This window comes from Pangasianodon hypophthalmus, chromosome 24 (genome assembly GCF_027358585.1).
Source record: "Pangasianodon hypophthalmus isolate fPanHyp1 chromosome 24, fPanHyp1.pri, whole genome shotgun sequence".
Taxonomy (NCBI): domain Eukaryota; kingdom Metazoa; phylum Chordata; class Actinopteri; order Siluriformes; family Pangasiidae; genus Pangasianodon; species Pangasianodon hypophthalmus.
In genome coordinates, this window is record NC_069733.1 from 4147531 (window position 1) to 4166967 (window position 19437).

General features: G+C 38.6%; 1 protein-coding gene across 1 annotated transcript in view; it reads right to left on the reverse strand.

Annotated features, from left to right (window-relative positions):
- ssh1a (slingshot protein phosphatase 1a) overlaps positions 1-19437 on the reverse strand; it is a 59266-nt gene that overhangs the window by 36810 nt on the left and 3019 nt on the right. The window contains exon 2 of the mRNA XM_026939581.3: positions 11114-11151. Coding sequence (XP_026795382.2) covers positions 11114-11151 — 38 coding nt within the window. The remainder of the gene's footprint in view (positions 1-11113; positions 11152-19437) is intronic.

Below are 19437 nucleotides of genomic sequence, written 5' to 3' on the forward strand. Positions count from 1 at the left end.
GTTTGTGTGTGTGTGATGGGGTATAAATAAATGCTGCTGGATATTCAGATTAGCCTGGACTGCTGGAATGCAGATGCAGTAAAACGACTCGTGACTCGCGATTAATACAACAATCCTGTCCAATGGCGATGCTCCGAGCAAACTACACACACAGTACAGGGAAACTTTATTCTTTAACCACACACATGCGCACACTCTCTCTCTCTCTCTCTCTCTCTCTCACACACACACACACACACACACACACATATATTCCTGCACACACAGCATCCTCCTCTCCAGAGACCAACATTACGCAACACAGCTCTGGCGCTGATGGATGGAGGGATGAAAGATGGAAGGAAGGAAAAACACAGCACTATCATCTCTGTCCAATCAGGCGCTGTTCTGAGAGTGATGACATCAGCAATGACATCAGCAGATTTTTCATTCACAGAGAGAGTTTTAAAAATTATTTTTAAACTTCAGTTCTTGGGTCAGGGTCAATATCATAAATTCAACACAGGACTGCATTATGTCTGAGAGTTATAACTCAACAACTCTTCAAAGCCTCAACATCTTGTAATAGTTTTTCACCTACAATGTTAAGTAAAACGTTTTATTGGTCAGAAGGTGTTGATTAATTTTCTATAACGGCAGCTCTGACAGTAGTGCAGCTGCAAATCAGAGGTTTATATTAATGTGCTTGTCCTAAAATGTTATCATTTCCATAGTAACAGCTCATTCAAAGAGACTTGAACAGATTTAAAATGTGTGTAATTGTTGATAAGGAGAGGAGTCACCAGTGTCAGCACTTTGTAACAGTCAGAGGTAGAGCTGTAACCTTAAGGTTTTCAGAGGAGTTTTTGTGTTTTACAGAGTTTTTCGTGCTATTCACATCATGGCAATCAGCATTCCGTGAATTATGCAATTGCACTGGTTCAAAATGACTGACACGCATTATAAGTTGTATGATTAAACAATCAAGTTATAATTGTTAAAATAAAGCTCTTCAGTAACTTTCAAATGACACAAGCCCCACATCGCTACAATCTACAGTGCCTGAGAAAGAGGCTGCAGAAGTTGGGCATTTTAGCCGACTTTGGAGCTCTAGTTCCGGTTAAAATGACACCTCAGGTGCTTGCCCCAGGTCAGAGACGTTTTGAGAGAATTTATAATGTATTTATGTTTAAGATATGGTTAAATACATTTTGTTTGCAATATTAAACCTCTGATCATAGCACTTTTTGATTTATTTAGTTTTATACAGACAAAAAATGCACATTGTTTTGCATCGTTTATAATTCAGAAATAAAAATTGTTCTTTTCAGTCATGTTCAAAATATTAGGAGAATCAAACTGAATCATGAAGGCATTATCATGAATAGCATCAAAACATGACCGGAGTATATCGTTATACCCCTAGTATGTAAACATCCACCATCTGACGTCGGGTCTAAACGGTCAAGAATACTGTTTTCATCATAACACAATAACTGATGTTGGTAATCAGAGAAAACAAGCCTCCACAAGCTATAACGCTCAAAAAACTAGAAGCTGTTTTTCTCATCTGATGAACAAGGCCCTGACAGCATAAAGTCTAGGGCCAATTACAGATGACGCTGGCAAGATGCGATGGTCTGGTCCACACCCTGCGTAACTGTGGGTGGTTCTGTAGGTGGAACCTGTAAAATGGGGCAAATACAGTAGACTGCTTAAAACAGCTAGCTCACTTGATTTATCTTTGCACTAAACCATGCTGAGATTTATAGTGAAAACTGAAAGACACTTGAAAATGGTCTAACTCTAGAAGATCCTTATGGCTTAGCGTCCTGTCAGTGGCTGAATGATGCTAAGCAGAGGGCATATACTAGAGAGAAACTGAAGGCATATAAGTCTCTTCATATTTACAGCTTTGTGGAGGGAGGGCCTTGGTCTGCCTCCCGTCTCCTCATTTCAGGTCCAAACCGTAAGAGTTTCACAAACTTCAAAAAATAACGTTTTACGATTACAACATCGAGGACATCGTGGCCCTAAACGCAGAGGTGCTGCCCAAACAGATGACAAAGTAACCTGTAAGCCAAAGAGACTTTTAGCTGGATAAACCTATTATCTATTACAGGCAACTCTTCAACAGGAATGTAACCTAGCTATGAGGCATTAGCTAGGTAGGTTCTTTTTTTATGTAGATTTTAGGCAAGTAATGTAGGTTTGTTAAAGCAATGTAAAATAGGCATGGTAGCTAACTAAGCTAAGTCTGCTAACAGTTAGCAAACCAACTTCACGGATATGATAGTTAGCTATGTAGCTGAGATCATTGCAAAGATGGAGATCCTCAGGCACATTTCTAGGTGAAAACTACATACTAAAAGAACCAAGAAGGACCATTTCTGGTACCAACCCAGTCACAATGAATGGTACAGACGAGCCCCAATAGTATAATGTAGAAACTGAAGCACTACAAAGTTTGCTCCCTAATAACACCCTACACTGCAGCTCTTACCTACACTCTTCCCTAACTCTCACTGACTTCCAGACAGCTTCAGGTTTCTCTGATCCCAGCACAGCTGATCCAGCTCATGAAGCACATGATAATGAGCTGATGAGTTGGATAAGTTGGTCATGGAAATATCCAGAACTGGAGTTTCGAAACCACGCCTAGCCGAGATCGCAGACTGCAGGGCAAATCAAATCAACAACCTAAACTTGTGGCCAAATCAGCAACCAGAGTTACTGCTTGTACAATACAGTTCATTTTAAATTATAGTCTTATTATGGTTGTGTGAAATGTATTAGATGTGCCATTACTGAGCCACATCACATTTATTTTTCCTCACTGACGGAATAGCCTGGTCCAAACCATAGACCAGAGCTTGCATTAATGTTATCATTTTTTATCCTTAAATAAGGATGAAACATCACAATCGTCTCTATCTCTAATTAAAGCCTTTCTGCTAACGGATATGAAAAAGCTCATAATAAACTACATTTCATAGTAAACCAAAAAAAAAAAGAGGACATGAAGACAAAACCGTGTTTTCTTAAACACCACATCCTTTACATTAAGGACTGTAAAGCTTATCAAATTAAACAAGGGGTAAACAAATGACGCAGAAGCATGAGACCCTCTGTAATTCGATCATATTTTTCTCCTTGCAATTATGCAACAGCTGCAATAAATGCATTCCGGCACAATGCCAAAAGTCCTCACGCACTCTCTCTCTCTCTCTCTCTCTCTCTCTCTCACTCACACACACAAACACACACAGATAGGAGCGAGCACCCAAACAAAAACACAGATAGCTGTGCTTGGCTGCTCCAGTCGCTGTACCCACATGGTGAAATCACTGCCAGGCTCAAAGCCGTGGAGAACTTACTGATATCACCGTGTAGAACCCAAACAGACATTCTTGCTTCAACACTTTCATGTACGGTTAACTAAAAATAAGTAACGGTTAAGACTATCAGAAACAAAACAAAGGTGGTAGGCTAGTCAGGGCCAGTTAGCATGACATCATGTGTATGAGGATACCACAGGAACCTACTGCATGTCTGGAGTCGAGTAGGTGTGGTAAATTTCCGCTAAATTAGTTCTAGCCAAATAAGGTATGTTTTAACAGGGAAATTGCTGAACCCCAAACATACACGGCCAAATCTGGGCTCCTCTTTTTTGTTAACCAGGGTTGCTGTAATCAGTTTTCTCCTTGGCTTATGACTGTATCTAACCCTTGGTATTTTATGCCATGTGTCCTTTGTATAGTTTATTATCTTTTAGTGTGTTTTTGTTTTATGTTAGCGTGTCTTGTGCTGTAATGTTGATACGCCTTTTAAATCTTAATTCCTCTCAGCTTTACTGTCAGCTTCATCTGTTTTAAATGTGCTCTAGAAATAAAAGTGAAACTGCATTTTGTCATTAGCATTTTGGTTAAACATTGACTTTAACATTAGAATTGGGATTAGGGTTGGAGTTGTTAGTAGGAGTGTTACGGTTTGAAATTTTCATGGTATGATAACTTAGTCTAAAAATAGCACAGTATCAAGGTATTAATTAACCATTTAAAAACACACAAGCTTGTGGTGAAAACTGACCTTTACACCCATATGTGGCACTTCCCCAAACGGTTTATTATTAAGGTCGCAGGATACAATTGTATACAATGTCTTTGAATGCTGTAAAATTAAAATTTCACTGGAACCAAGAGGCCCAAACCTGTTCCAGCATGACAATGTGCCTGAGCTCCATGAAGACGTGGTTTGCCAAAGTTGGAGTGGAAGAACTCGAGTGTCCTGCACAGAGCCCTGTCCTCAACCCCACTGAACACCTTTGGGATGAACTGGAACACCGACTGCACCCCAGACCTCCTCAGCAACATCAGTACCTGATCTCACTAATGCTCTTGTAGCTGAATGAGCACAAATCCACACAGCCACGCTCCAACATCTAGTGGAAAGCTTCCCAGAAGAGTGGAGCTTATTATAACAGCAAAGGGGGAATAAATCTGGAATGGGATGTTCAACAAGCACATAAGTGTGATGGTCAGGCGTCAAACCTTTGGTCATATCAGGTCTGTTAAGTAATGTTGCCAGAGGATGTCTGCAGTAAATATGATCCTCTGCACTGTCATAGGATAAGTGATCCCTGTATAAATCACAGAGATGGGAGTGTCTTCACAATGTACTTCACATCCCCATACATACACTTCATTTTAAAATAGAATTTGATAGGGATCAGCTATGCATTGGTATTGGTACTGGTATTTTTGGCCATCAGTGGAATGGAGCAAAACATTAGGTGAATTTCTACCATTATTTCCTTTAATGTTTTAAAATGGTTTATAAAATACTGTGATACCTTGACACTGTGATGTTTGCAGACTAGGTTATCACACTGTGAAAATTTCCAACACCCCTAGTCACTGCTGGCCTGATTTAAAACAGCAAATATTAAACGTGTAAAATATTTACAGCTCAACATCCAATAACCAAAGGCAGCCGAGCTGAACTGCCATCTCCTGCATTCGTTTTGATCTGAAGTCACATTCATTCCTGAAATTCTGTGAGATCCCTATTTCTGAGAGTCAAGGTCACTGGTCGGGACTCTGATCTGACAACATAATAAAAGTGTGTGGTGTTTTATACTGGGCAAATATCAGTGTGGGAATTTGATTATTGAAGGATAAAAAAAGACAAGCAATCTGTCAATATTTAAGGTCTCGACATCAGTAAGGATTTTATAAATCTAGTAGTGTGGTAAAGTTACAATCCAGACAGTCTATTTTACATGTCGTCTGACTCTGTATTTTCAAAATTTTTCAAACAATTCTTCCGTAACGTCAGTCTCAATGTGGACGATGCGTTTTCTCGATACCGACCTTATCTACAGAACACTCTAAGAGGTTTTTACAATAATCTAATTGTTCCACATGCCATTTCAGGTTATGCAAGCACAGTGGAATTTGTAAAGGTTCAACCATTTTTATTATGGTGTAATTCTGAGCTGTACCTTTGGGGATCGATGAGCTCAGAGGAGGGCAGGTCAGGACCAGTCACAGATATCTCCACTTCTGCAGGCGTGCATATGAGCCAATTGTACTAACCAAGCAGAATTTGGCTGTTAACACTGTTTATTAACCCCGCAATCAATCAAAATCTGGAGCAAAACCAAAAGCTGGAACAAACAGTGGAAGATACAGGCAGAGACATCTGAAGATGAGATCGGAAAAAGCAAACTAATCACACCTTTGTTTCTATCAGTCACAACTAACTGGTCACAATTTACCAAAAAATTAGCCAGATGCTCACCAGTGGAGTAACTGAAGAGACATCTATACACCTTTAACTCTCAGTTCGAACTAATTGTGGTGTTATCTTGAAGGTTGTTGAAGATTATAACAGTCCAGTCACCTTGATTTACTACCACTGGAAAATTCACATGTTCTCAGCTCCAGGTCTGCGGAGCCAATGCCCAAGGTTTTCTCACTCCCAACACACCTGACCCAACTCACAAGGGCTTAAAATATCACTGAAGAGTTCTTCTTGAGAGTTAGAAGATCTCAAAACTGTGTAGGTCAATGTGTGCCCAAGACTGGACTTGAGAAAGTGTAGCCTAGATGAATTAAACCAGGCTAATAACCCTTGCTACTTCAGGCAAGGTTTGCAAATTGGCAGATTGGTCAGGGTTCTGTATAAAATTAAATCCACCTTCAAATTTATACATTTATTGTCATGCAATCATGTTGACGTTGAGTGCTGGTCTTTCACTTTTCTAAACTTCCCAGTGTAACAGCAGCCAAATCCAAACCAATCCAATAATGCCGGTAATAAAGCCATCTATGATCGGGAGTTCAAGGCCATCTCACCCGTGTAATCCACAGTGAAGCTAGCCAATCACGGGCATCTGTTAGCTCAGGTAAAAAGAAAAGTGAAACTAGCGCTCACATCCAAGTGTGTTCAGCTGTCCTATGGTGGTGCAAGTTTTAAAAGATTTGGCAGCTGGCTTCACATGTCCCAGAGGAAGCATGTGTTAGAGAACTAGTGAGCTAATGAGAATTATCTATGACTAATTTTGGAGAAAACTGGGTACAAACAAACTGAAAGGTAAACAAAATGCTTTATCTGCAATGGGTTTTAATGCTACACTGTTTGGATCTGGTAGTAGATCCAGCTCTGTGCAAAAGAGGAAAGAGACAGAAAATGGAGATCACAACCTCCCATTCAGAAATTCCTGGTCTTACCTGTCTATCATCAAATAGTAACTGTTCTATTTATGTTTAACATAACAGATATGCGACACCTCTGTTTTAGTAATATACAGTGTCTTGACCATTTTTATTACAGGTGTCACTGACAAGCAAAAGTCTTTTCAACTTAAGTATCATATTAATTTGGTTCTATGGAGAACCATAATGACTCTGGATCTTGAGTTCCTGAACATGAAGCTGTAAGTAACATCTTTGTAGGACAAACACGAAGGAATCTATTGAAGAAAAACTATTTCAGACACTTGACCTTGCTGTGACCTTGATGCTGTTTGGATCAATTTCAAAATCTAATCAGTTCATCTGCTGGTTCATCTGCTGGTATCAATCAAACTTACTACAACCTCAATTAAATAGAAAAATATATATTTTTTAAAATCGATAGTTGCAGCCCTACTCACCACACTAAATACTCCATGCGTACTACATACACCATGTTCGACATTTATTATAAGTGCATGTTGCTGCTTTTATGCGTTATCATTAGGTCACATGACGTTAACATGTATAAGGCTAAACATGTACTAGGAGCTCAATAACTCCCAAAAAGCATCGCTTCTCTGACGAGTCCTTTTAAACACTGTCTATATTTTATTGTTCTGCACTTTATAATTGGTTTCAATTTGTTTTCAGTGCAAGACGATAGACAAAGCTTCCTTTATTCTGTCTTTATACTGAAGAAACTTCCTTACGGATGTGGAACCTTTGTCAACATATAGAAGTAAAATACGCAAACTCAGTGAGTAAAAATGACATGATAAAAAAACCTTAAAAATCCAAGTATTTATCACTTTGTGACTGCGAGGAAAATTGGCGCACTGAGCAAAAAAAAAAAAAAAAAAAAAAAAAAAAAAAAAAAAAAAAAGACAAATGCAGTTTGATGAGTATTCTGAAAAAGAAAAGTTTTTGGTGTGGTAAACATCCGCTAATGCACCGTGACTAACTGAGAAACCGTGACACCGTGACAACCCTGGGCCAGACCCTATCCCAGAGCCGGAGAGGACATAGAGCCAGACACTGCTGGCTTTGTCCTGAGCCTCACCAGCACAAGAATCGCTGACCTCTTTTCCAACTTCCTGTTTTTGAGAAAAGAGGGAAGAAAAGCAGTGATTTTCTGACCCACAAGAGAAATGAGAAAGATGGAAAGAAAGAGTGGTACGGGGGTGTGTAGCGCTCTGAGAGAACAATCCTCCTTCTGCTTTCCAGATGACCTTATTTAGGTCAACAACACCTCCAGCGCCAAACAGGACACTACGGAGCAATGAGGAGCCACAGACAGGAAAAGAGGAATCAATCTGTAGGTTGTCTTCTACTTCCAAAAAACTTTAGATACATTTTTCTCCCCTCATCTTCCAGAACTGGTTTGAATATTATGACATTAGACACAATATTAGACATGTGACATGTTTATTTAGGGATGAATCGATGCCGATACTTATATGTAGTGCTCATTTACTCATATTTAACAATGTTATGTTACGTAATGTTGCGTTCGACTTACCTCAGAAGTGGGAAGTTGGAATTCCATCATGGAATTGTGTCATTTTTTTACCCTTGTGCATTCAAGTTACAAAGTAGGAAAAAAAAAAAAAAAAAAAAAAACGGATGCTTCCATGTTTGTCTTTTGTTAGCAGCAAGCTAGCAACTAACTACAACTAACTAACAAACGAACTGCGATGAGTGATGTATATTTAACTCCTCAAAACAGCGAACTGGTGCGAATATGTCTGTATGATGATTGATCTAAAGCAAATACCTGTACGTACAGTATAACTAATTTGTGGAGCAGCCATGTTGATTTGACGTCACTTGCTGAACTCTGGGTTGAGGAGATCATCCTGAATTCCAGAGTAGGAATTCCAAGTTGAGGGGACATTTTTTTTTTTGAAATGAAACAAAACCTGCTCTTCACCTGTGCAACCCTACTCGATCCAAGGGAACTAATTTAACTAGCTAATGCACTTCTTTTAAAATCAACTAGCTAACCTTATAAAGATCGAGTCTAGTAGCTGACGTGCATGAACATAGCTAGTTTTATAGCCATTATATATACCTGAGAAACATGAACAGAGATAAATAAAATTTCCCATGATGCTCCTGATTGATTAATACTAAACAGATGACTTATTTCAGTATATGTATTGACTAGTTACCAAAAAAAAAAAGTATATTCATACATGTACTCGGTATGAAAACAGTGGAAGGTATCGCTAGTCTTATTTATATCCATGAATTAATTAAATGTGACGGTTGTTGCCATTTAGTTATGTTAGTTGCTTAGGAAAAGGAATTTTATGTAGTGGAACCTTCAGAAATTTTAGATGAATATCCCAGGTCTATAATAGTGTACATTCCCAGGGATTGCTAGTAACCCAACAGTCACTTCCTCCCCAGGAATCCGTCCTCAGCCATGGCGACTGACCTTCAGCATCCTCTCCAGAACTTCCTCTCCCTCACAGCCAGTGCTCTGAGCTGTATCGATAATACTGCTAGTGATACACTACCGAACACAGATGACTGATCTGTGTCTGCTCGGGGGAATCTAGCGTCGTCCCCGTACCACTCTTTCACACGCTGGCTTGTTTTTACGTCCTACTTTCAGACAGAATACATCAGCAAATGATATTATGATACTTCAAACTGCATCAGCAAACCAGACTTTTCACCTGCGAATGTTTTATGCTGCTGACCCACATTCAGGATCTGAAAGGACGTTTTTTTGGAGCGCTGACTCTGACTAGCGCTCTCCCAGAGGACACGGGAACTTGTTTGAGAGTCTCTAAGCAATGACTTATCAGTTTTTGTATGCCCTAGTTCTCTCACATTCACAGCAGTGGAATATTTTTCTACTATTTTAAAGTACTCAGTCATCCGCTGTGACATTTACAAGACAAAAAAAAGTCACCTGGTGCACAATCATGAACCCATGGGGCCTCTGACCCGCAACCACATAAGTTGTGTGATAACACTCTTGTGTAGTAGTGTGTAGAGATCAACCCAGGTGAAACCAGGTTCAACTGAATAGCTGTTATAATACGGAAAAAGGAAAGACAAAAGGATCAGTGGAAAGCGTTGTATACAGGCTAATACAATAGATATGAGAAGCACATAACGTATGAAAACTACACTGTCACTGTCAAACAATGCTTTTTATATATTATATATAAGAAAGCTACAGCAGATCCTAGTGGAGGCTGATAACGTATGGACAATGCACTGAAAAATGGAGGTCATGATCCAGCTACAATTTGTTCATTTCTACTAGAATAGTGCATAAATTGCATGATTTCACTTCCTGTATTCAATTTGTGCGTTATAAAAGCAATTTGGCTAATACGAAAATTAGAACATAGTGTATAATGTCACAAAAAGAAAAACATCTATAGACAGGAAAATACGGTAAATAAGCCTGATTTTATTTATATACATATTATATACAGTACTGTGTAAAAGTCTTGGCACCCTTTTTGTTTTTCTTTTTTTTTTTTTTTTTTTTTAGTACAAACTTTGTTATAGATTTTTATTTTCTGACTTCTACATTATTGATTCAATACAAAAACTTTTTAGATTTCAAACATTAGTTTTCCAGCACAAAGTTAAATATTAGAGAAAAATGTTTGTATGTCAGTAAAGAAAGCAGCAGATTCCATAAGAGACACTTTTCAGACAAAAAAAACATAATGAAGGCTGCAGAAATAAGAAGCGAGTCGACAGTCAAAGTCTCCAGCAGAACTGTGGCTGCTTCTGCAAGACGCTCAGTAACACTTACAGCTCATTTCCTTATAAAACTGCACACACTGCACCTGAGACTGCTATTTTTTTTTTAAGCGAAGGATCTTCACAACAAATATTGACTTTGTTTCATTTATTATTGTTTACTGCTCTTTATAGTATTTTTTTTATGTAGAAACATTTAATTTCATTATTTTTGAAGGCATCTTTACTCTATAGCATTTCTTTGCATGTGCCTAAGACTGTTGCACAGTACTGTATATGCCATGTACATAAGCCTGGTAAATATACCACGTTCACCCCAGAGAGCTTAGCCACGAGTGACATTTTGAAGGCGGTGTAAATTAGATCGCTAATAAATTGAATGATTTGATGAGAGACTGTCCGGAGCGGTGCACTCGTACCCTCACCTGTACCTGGACACCTCTCGCTGTGATTAGAGATTTCTGGAAAGTATAAAACTTCTTACGAAGGATGAACAAACCTTCATTGTGATCATGACAGCTACAGGTTCAGGGAAAAGGGGATCATGCATGCGTGTCCGCAAAAGGGTAAAATAAAGAAATTGTCAATATTGTAATGAATTGTAGCTTCTTCCACTTTACCTGAACACAATGTTCACACACACACTTCAGATGTCTTACCTCTGATTCAGCCTTCTGTCATCCTCACTCCCGAAATCCTGAATCAGAAAGACAGAAATAGAAAGACAATTTAAAGATTTATAATGATGTAAAACACAGCCATTAACCCATGTTCATGAAACAGGAAAGGACACAGCACGTCTCATAAAATGAGATAATGAATCACCAGATCGTGCCTTGAGAAATCGACATGCCTTAATGCCTGAAGTACAACACAAAGTATACAAGTGGGTCAATCTAAATATGTATATATTCAGTCAGATCTGGAAGTATTTGGACAATGACAGAGTTTTTGTGATTTTGCCTTTATACACCATCACAATGGATTTGAAATAAAACAATCAAGATGTGATCGAAGTGTACGCTTTCAGCTTTCTTTTAAGAGGTTCCACAAAAATATGGCATTTACCATTTAGGAATTATAGTCATTTTCAACAAAGTACCTCCATTTTCAGGAGCTCAAAAGTATTTGGACAATTGACGAACAAGAACTTAATTGACCAGGTGTGGTCCATTCCCTCGTTGCTTCAAGTCACATGAAGCAGATGAAAGGTCTGGAGTTGATATCAGGTATTGAGTTGGCATTTGGCAGCTGTTCGACTGGAGCTACCAATATGAAGTCCAAGGAGATCTCAATTCAAGTGAAGGAGGCCATCATTAGGCTGAACAAACAACACAAATTTATGAGAGGGATAGCAAAAACCTTAGGTGTGGCCAAATCAACAGTTCTTAAAAAGAAAGAAAGTCATAGGTAGAAAGAAAGGTACATTCTTAAAAAGAAAGAAAGCACTGGTGAGCTCAACAACATCAAAAGGCCTGGAAGACCAAGGAAGACAACTAAAGTGGATGATTGCAGAATCCTTTCCTTGGAAGAAGAAAAATCCCTTCACAACATCAACAGAAGTCAAGAATACTCTGGAGAAGGTAGGCGTATCATTGTCAAAGTCTACAATCAAGAGACGCCTTCATGAATGTAAATACAGAGGGTTTACAACAAGGTGCAAACCACTGATAACATTCAAGAACAGGAAAGCCAGATTAGACTTCGCCAGAAAACATCTAAAAAAAGCCTCCCATTTTCTGGAATAAGATTCTTTGGACTGATGAAACCAAGATTAACTTGTATGGTTAATGATGGGAAGAGAAAAGTATGGCGAAAGAAAGGAACAGCTCATGATCCAAAGTATACCACATCATGTGTCAAACATGGTGGAGGAAGTGTTATGGCATGGGCATGTATGGCTGCCAATGGAACGGGCTCACTGGTGTTTATTGATGATGTGACTGCTGACAGAAGTAGCAAGATGAATTCTGAGGTGTATAGAGCTATACTGTCTACTCACATTCAGCCAAATGCTATAAAACTGATAGGACGCCGCTTCAGTGCAGGTGGATAATGACCCTAAAGATACTGCGAAAGCAACTCAAGACTTTTTGAAGGCAAATAAATGGAATGGCCAATCAATGGCCAAGTCAGTCGCCTGATCTCAACCCAATAGAGCATGCTTTTCACTTACTGAAGACAAGACTGAAGGCAGAAAGACCCACAAACAAGCAGCAACTGAAGGTGGCTGCAGTGAAGGCCTGGCAAACCATGGAAGTGAAGGCCTGGGGAGGAAACTCAGAATTTGAGTTTTGAGAACATGGGCTCCAGACTTCAGGCATTCATTGACTGCAAAGGATTTTCATCCAAGTATTAAAATTATGGTTATATTTACAATTATGTCACTTTGTCCAAATACCTTTGAGCCCCTGAAAATGGAGGGACTCCTAAAAATGGAGTCCCTAAAAAAAAGCCCCTGAAAATGGCTGTAATTCCTAAATGGTAAATGCCATATTTTTGTGGAACTTCTTAAAATAAAGCTTAAAGTCTACACTTCGATCACATCTTCATTGTTTTATTTCAATCTTGATTTATTTTTATTTCCATTGTGGTGGTGTATAAAGGCAAAATCACAAAAACTCCGTCATTGTCCAAATGCTTCCGGACCTGACTGTATATCTGATCACATAGTCTCAGATAAAACTGGTGCTGAACTAGGAATGTGCTGATAATAACAAGATATGTGTTATCAAGGACACTTTAAAACATTTCTGCATTCCAGGACATTGCAGGACGACAACATCTTCTAAAGTTCCTTCATTGGGACAAATCTGAAGGCAGCATCGCATGTGAAGGAAGAGTTCCATGAAAGTTTGAGAAACATGGCAGAAGGAAGTGACACTCTGACTGCTATGATTAAAGCAGATATTTTAAGTATTGTGTTATATATGTTGATATATTGCAATCCATGTTAAATCATCAAAGACCTCCCGACTGACCATCTGAGATTTGCGTGTAATAGTGTGTGAAATTCCAGGCTTGTGTCTGCACTAGTTTCTGAGATATAGAGGCTTTAATACGGGGCGTGGCCCTGTAAAAACGAGTACTACAGAAGAAGTTACACAGTTTCATAAGTCATTACTTTTCAACTGTTCATGCTAGAAGCATGAAATTTTCAGGGACTGCTGTTTAGTATAAGATGTCTATAAAGTCTAAAATTTAAGGTCCAGAATTGCATATTTGTCAATTTATGGCCTGCTGAATTTTATAAATAAATAAATCATAACATTTAAAAATAAAAATTCGTGCTTTGACCCACTATACCGCCACACAAAAGCACAGCAGCTCTTTAAAATTTTCATATTTATTACTTATGTTATAGTGAGTCATAATCAACGACAAAGACAACTGGGTAAGCTTATTCATTATCGTTTGGACATTTAATGAATGTGTGTAAGCTCAAGTCAAGTCATCTGAAACCGCTAAAAATGTACAGTTCTGAAAGTCTTACAAAGTCACTATATTATGATAATTGAATATATAATGATAATTGGTGTAAAAGTCTACACACCAAAAACACACCCCCTTTTTAAAGCCTCTATACCTCAGAAATTAATGTTGAATCAAGCCTGTACTTTTCTGTACTATTTACCGGGAATAGTGACATTATTTCCAGAAAGTAAGAAGCAAATATGAGATGGTAAGTTGGGAATATTTTTTATAATCTGGTGTTTTACCCTGAGGAGGAACATGAGGGAAGCAAAGAAGAACCTAAAGTTCACAACATTTTTACAATTGTACTGTTTATTGGATTCTTCTATTACATTTATTTTTGATCACCATTACGAAAGTTAGATTTAAAAAGTTTGATTTAGCCCCAGAAGACTGTAAGCCAATTAAAAGACTGTATGTGTGAATTTTCAATAATTCACTCTCAGGGGTCAATTAAAATAAAGCAGTTTCCGGAAATCCAGTCGAGCATCCCTGGCTCAACTGATCAGATATCTTCAGTTTTAATGCTTCAAAGGAAAGACCATGATAATGACTGTGCAAATTATGTGAGCCAAAATCTGTGGCGATATTGGCATTTCGCAGCTCAACATCCAACCTGCAGAAATATGTACAGGTAAGCCGTTAGCTAGACTAGCTAGCTTTTGATGTTTTACCGTACAAAACCTCCATATTCAATTTAAAATGTCACTTCGATGTTTGGTAGTGATTGCGTGTTGTGTTAAACACGTGTAAGTGCTGCAACAGTCTATGGACGACGTTCAGGAAAATGTGTAATGGGCATCTTTGCTAGATAGCTAACTATGTAGCTAGAAACATGTATGAATTAACATGATCTAGGTACTGAATCACAGAAATGACTAAACTCAACATTTGGATATCTTTCTTTATATAATTTTGATAATGGAGGTGGTATTCACGTCAGAATAGCTCACTTAGTTAGCTAACATAATTATTCAACAGTGCATTTCGCAGATATAGAACATTTACCGAATAGTCGTTTCAGTTGTAGACTAGGCTTGTGAGATTGTGTGTAATATGCCATCGTCCTATAGCACCACCTAACGATCAGCTATTGATGATAGTATGGCCTGCGGCTTTGATGGAGAAAGAAGGGGGTGTGGCCAAAGATACGTATCGCTACGTCATTACATCGTGAAAAAAATACGAGTTGGAACAGCAGCATCAGTCAGACAGACAGCAGGTTATTAAGGTTCATTTAGGATGCAAAAAAGGCGAAAAAGGAAACACATATTACGAGACACAACACACTTTATTTTTGTCCACCATAAAGCCGCAGACACCATGTTTTCCAACAGATATAAATCATCCGACTTGATGGAAATTGCGATAGTTGGAATCTATCGACATTTCCCGATACTATCATCAATCGTCCCAAGCCTATTGCAGGCAAATAAAAAATCATTCGCAAAGCAATTACTCACATAGTTTTTCACCAGACACCTTATTTACTCTTATTTTTTTTCCTTGATCACTACTTTTACTTTTACTCAAGTGAATTACTACTAGAACAGCATTACTTTTTGGCTGGTGCTAGGGCATTTCTGCCCAAAAACCGGGTTGCCTCTGCCAGGAGGTTAAGATTTGCTATGCTATGTTTGCAGCTTAAAAAAACAAAAAAATTATAGTTTGTGTCTGGAATTATGGGGAATTATGCCATATAGCATCGCTGGGCTTCAACAGACAATTTTAGGCTTTGAAAATAAATTTGAGAATATACCATTTGGATAAGTGGTTATGGCCAGTGCACTCTAACCTTGTGGCCTCAGTTGTTGTGCAAGGTTTTTTACTGTATGTTTGTGAATCTGATAAACTTAAATTAGTGTAACCTCGGGCTGCACAATATATTGAAATTATCTAAATATCGCAAATGTAAATATCGCGATGTGCATATCACAAGGCGATAACTGAATGATCTTAATACTTTAAAAAGTTTTGAGAATGCTTTCTTTTCCTCAAAAGAACATGAAACATGTATGTTGGTTAAGTCATTTTCAGTTTTTAAATATATATTATCGTACCGCACATCGCATTATTTAACAAGTTATCGCATGTCGCATTTTTCTTCAATATCGTGCAGCCCTAGTGTAAACCTATACTATAGGGAAGTCTTCTAGGTTCCTCTATCTGAGAGCAGAGATTGAAGTGGGGGTGGGGTTGTAACAGAACATGGTTCCTGACCACACAAACAAGGTTTCATCATAACAATGCTTTAAAAATAGTTCCTCATTGTGTGGGGAGGGCAGAACACCGGTGATTAGGTTACGAACCACAACAGGGAACAATAAGAAACCCAGGTAGGCCAACTAGGAACAGCCTTCCCACACCTGAAGGGGAAATGACTCGGTTTAGCCCGAAACTGCCCTCAGGAGACACTTTCCCACAATGCAGCTTTCCGTCTCGGCCTGTCTACAAGCAGAAACAACTCTGATCTTAAGGAGGACCGTGGTAATAAATGACCCAATGTCAACAATAGATCGTATCATACCGGCATGTGCCAAGGTTAAATTTTAATGTTATAATAATTGCCTGACCTTTTTGTCACAGTTTATAATATCATTATATCGTCATAGTTTGTTGACTCACATTCTGTCACCACCTTCTCAGCTTAAAGAGAAATCAAATCTGACCTTCAGACCGCACATCTGGTCATAATGTACGTCTGTACGAATCACTTAAAAGATAAGATTCTTCTTTGTCTGTAATCTTCCCCTAAAGTTAATCGACTTCTTTGCTACCTGTAAACGGCTTCTTATTTTTGCTCACCTCAAGGTGCACTCACAAGAGGGTTTAAAAAAACAAAATTAAAAAAAAATGTCATGTTTCATCTTTCCCTCCCCCACACCGAGCTCTCATCGAACAAAAAAACGCTGAGTCAGCTCACACTTCAGTAGCACTACACTGACTAGCAAGCTGCAATACTTGCAGGATCGCTGTCGATGCCTCCTCTAACGTGAGTGACGATGGTGTTGTGGGAGACAAACAGTCCTTCACATATGGCTAGTATCTACATCTTCATTGTCAAAAATTCATGTTTTGTTTAACAGCTAATCAAATCCTGTGGATAAAACCATAGAACCGCCATAGAACACATCATTCCCGCCCAAATACGTTATTTTACTCAAAAATAATTCACACTGCGTTAGTAAAAATTTTGAACTTCAGTTTCATGTTAAGTATTTGTATAAAGGGTTGCTTCTTGCAACCTAACCAACGTAGCTATGGAAAGCTAGCTAGAACGCTTTATACGCAGTCTGGTCATATTACATTAATTAGCTATATTTCTAACAATCCACAAACACAAATATGACTGTTTATCAACACTGTAAAGAAAACCTTGGATAAAAAACAGGTAGATCGCATACATTTGTGAACTTATTGACAAACGGTCCATTCAGGTTCCGAATATATTCCGAATATAACTCTGAGAGGGATACACACTGTACATAGCTGTCTGAAATTTTGGACAAAAAAAGACAGCTTAGAGGACAGCTTTCTGAATGGATTGACGGGGTGATGACAATTAAAATTTATTGACAGTAATATATTATTTAGTTCCACTGTGCTTTTGAATGCTCATTTCTGATTGAACAGAATGATTAATGTTGATTAATTTTCTATAATTAATGTTGATTCATTTTCTATAACAGTTTCTACATTTTCTAATACACTATGGACGTGTAATCATTACTCAAGTACGGTTTTCTGTAAGTAGACATTTATCGTTAGCATTTTTGGAAGGAGTCTCCAGTGTCAGAGTTTTGTAACAGTCAGAGGTGTACCTGTAATTTTTCCAAAAGAAGCCGATGAGGGAACGAACGTGTTGTTCTTTAATTGTCTTTAACCGACAGAAAATTTGAACTGTTGGCACACAGATGTGGTATAAGAGGAATAAAACACATCGAGACATTCTGTTATAAAAACGAATCAACTTCAGGGTGGTAATAGTAACATCACTTCACGCCGGGTTGCATCACACCACCCCACTGTTGATCGTCTTCCTATAACAGCAAACCCCCAAGTGGTTTACTCCTCACTTAACGAGTAAAAGTAATAGATTTTAGCATCAAATCAGCTACGTATTACTGAAACAGTGAAGAGTGTGCTATAAAAGTGCTAATGATATCAGCTTTACTTGCACAAAAGCATGCTGTGACATCATTTACCATGATATCAATATTACATCATTATATCACCCAGCTGTACTACAAACACACACACATGCACACTCTGTCTCTCATACAATCTTCACAGTTTCTTTATTTTCCCCTTCCAATGCTCCATCCATTCCTTGTGTACTTTGCTACCTCTCTATTCCTCACTGACTCTCCATCTGTCTCTCTCTAATAGTGTAAAGAGATGACATCACTGCAGCTCTGTGTCCCTCTATTGGATGGGTTATTCTGCAAAATCCAAATCTGTGTGTGTGTGTGTGTGTGTGTGTGTGTGTGTGTGTGTGAGTAGTAAAATGATGGAGCAGCCCCACCCTCACCAAGGACAGACCACTTAACTCCTTTTGAGAGAGTAACCCCCCTCCCCCCTTCCTCCTAAACAGCACTACAGTCCCTTAGGGCACAATGACGTCATTCGTACAGCAACGTAATCTTCCATGGAGCCCAAATGGAACATTTGTTTCTGATGATCTAATGAAGCAGTGATTCTCAATCAATGATTCTTGCACAACCTGTTACACACCTTAAACTACAGCCCAGTTCCTGAGACCAGAAAGTGAAAATCAACAGGACATACTCATAAAATGCAATATTTTACATAATAACTGGAGACCATGAAATCTGTGAAGGACGTCCGACTGTAAAATTGTGAGTATGGCACCTAATCGGCTTTGTTTACACTGATGTGAGCGTGTGTTGCTTGCGCCCTCTACTGCTGAAACTCGCATTCTGCAGCAAAATGTCCAATGACGTCATAGCAAGATTTTGAAAATTACTATACACAGCATATAACATTGTTAATTAACACACTTGCTTTGTTACTGATACCAACTGAGCACTGCATTCGTATTCCACTTCTCTCTAATGGCAACGGACGCTGTTGATATGCTTCTCTAAAAAGGTCATGTGATGCCACTGAGACACAACCTGAGCCGTTTTGCGCCTGTGCAGCTTTAATCTCTTCTCAAATGGATGCCCGGCACTCCTCAGAGAACCATTTCTGTTACGGACTAAAGGGTGTCATGTTTATAGTTATTCGAATAAGAAATGGATGAAATGCATATTGTTATAGGGCATGACGTAGATTGTGTTACAAAAAAAACCTTAAGAGACAATGTGGCATCAGTGCATCATGTGTGTATGAGGTTAATGGTTCATTACACAGGAAAATGTCAGGTGCATATTCAAAGTCAATGGGTCATTGTACTAGCAAATGGAAGGTGCGTGCGTGCGTGTGTGTGTGTGTGTGTGTGTGTGTGTGTGTACAACATGAAATAGTTGTGGTAACATGACCAAAC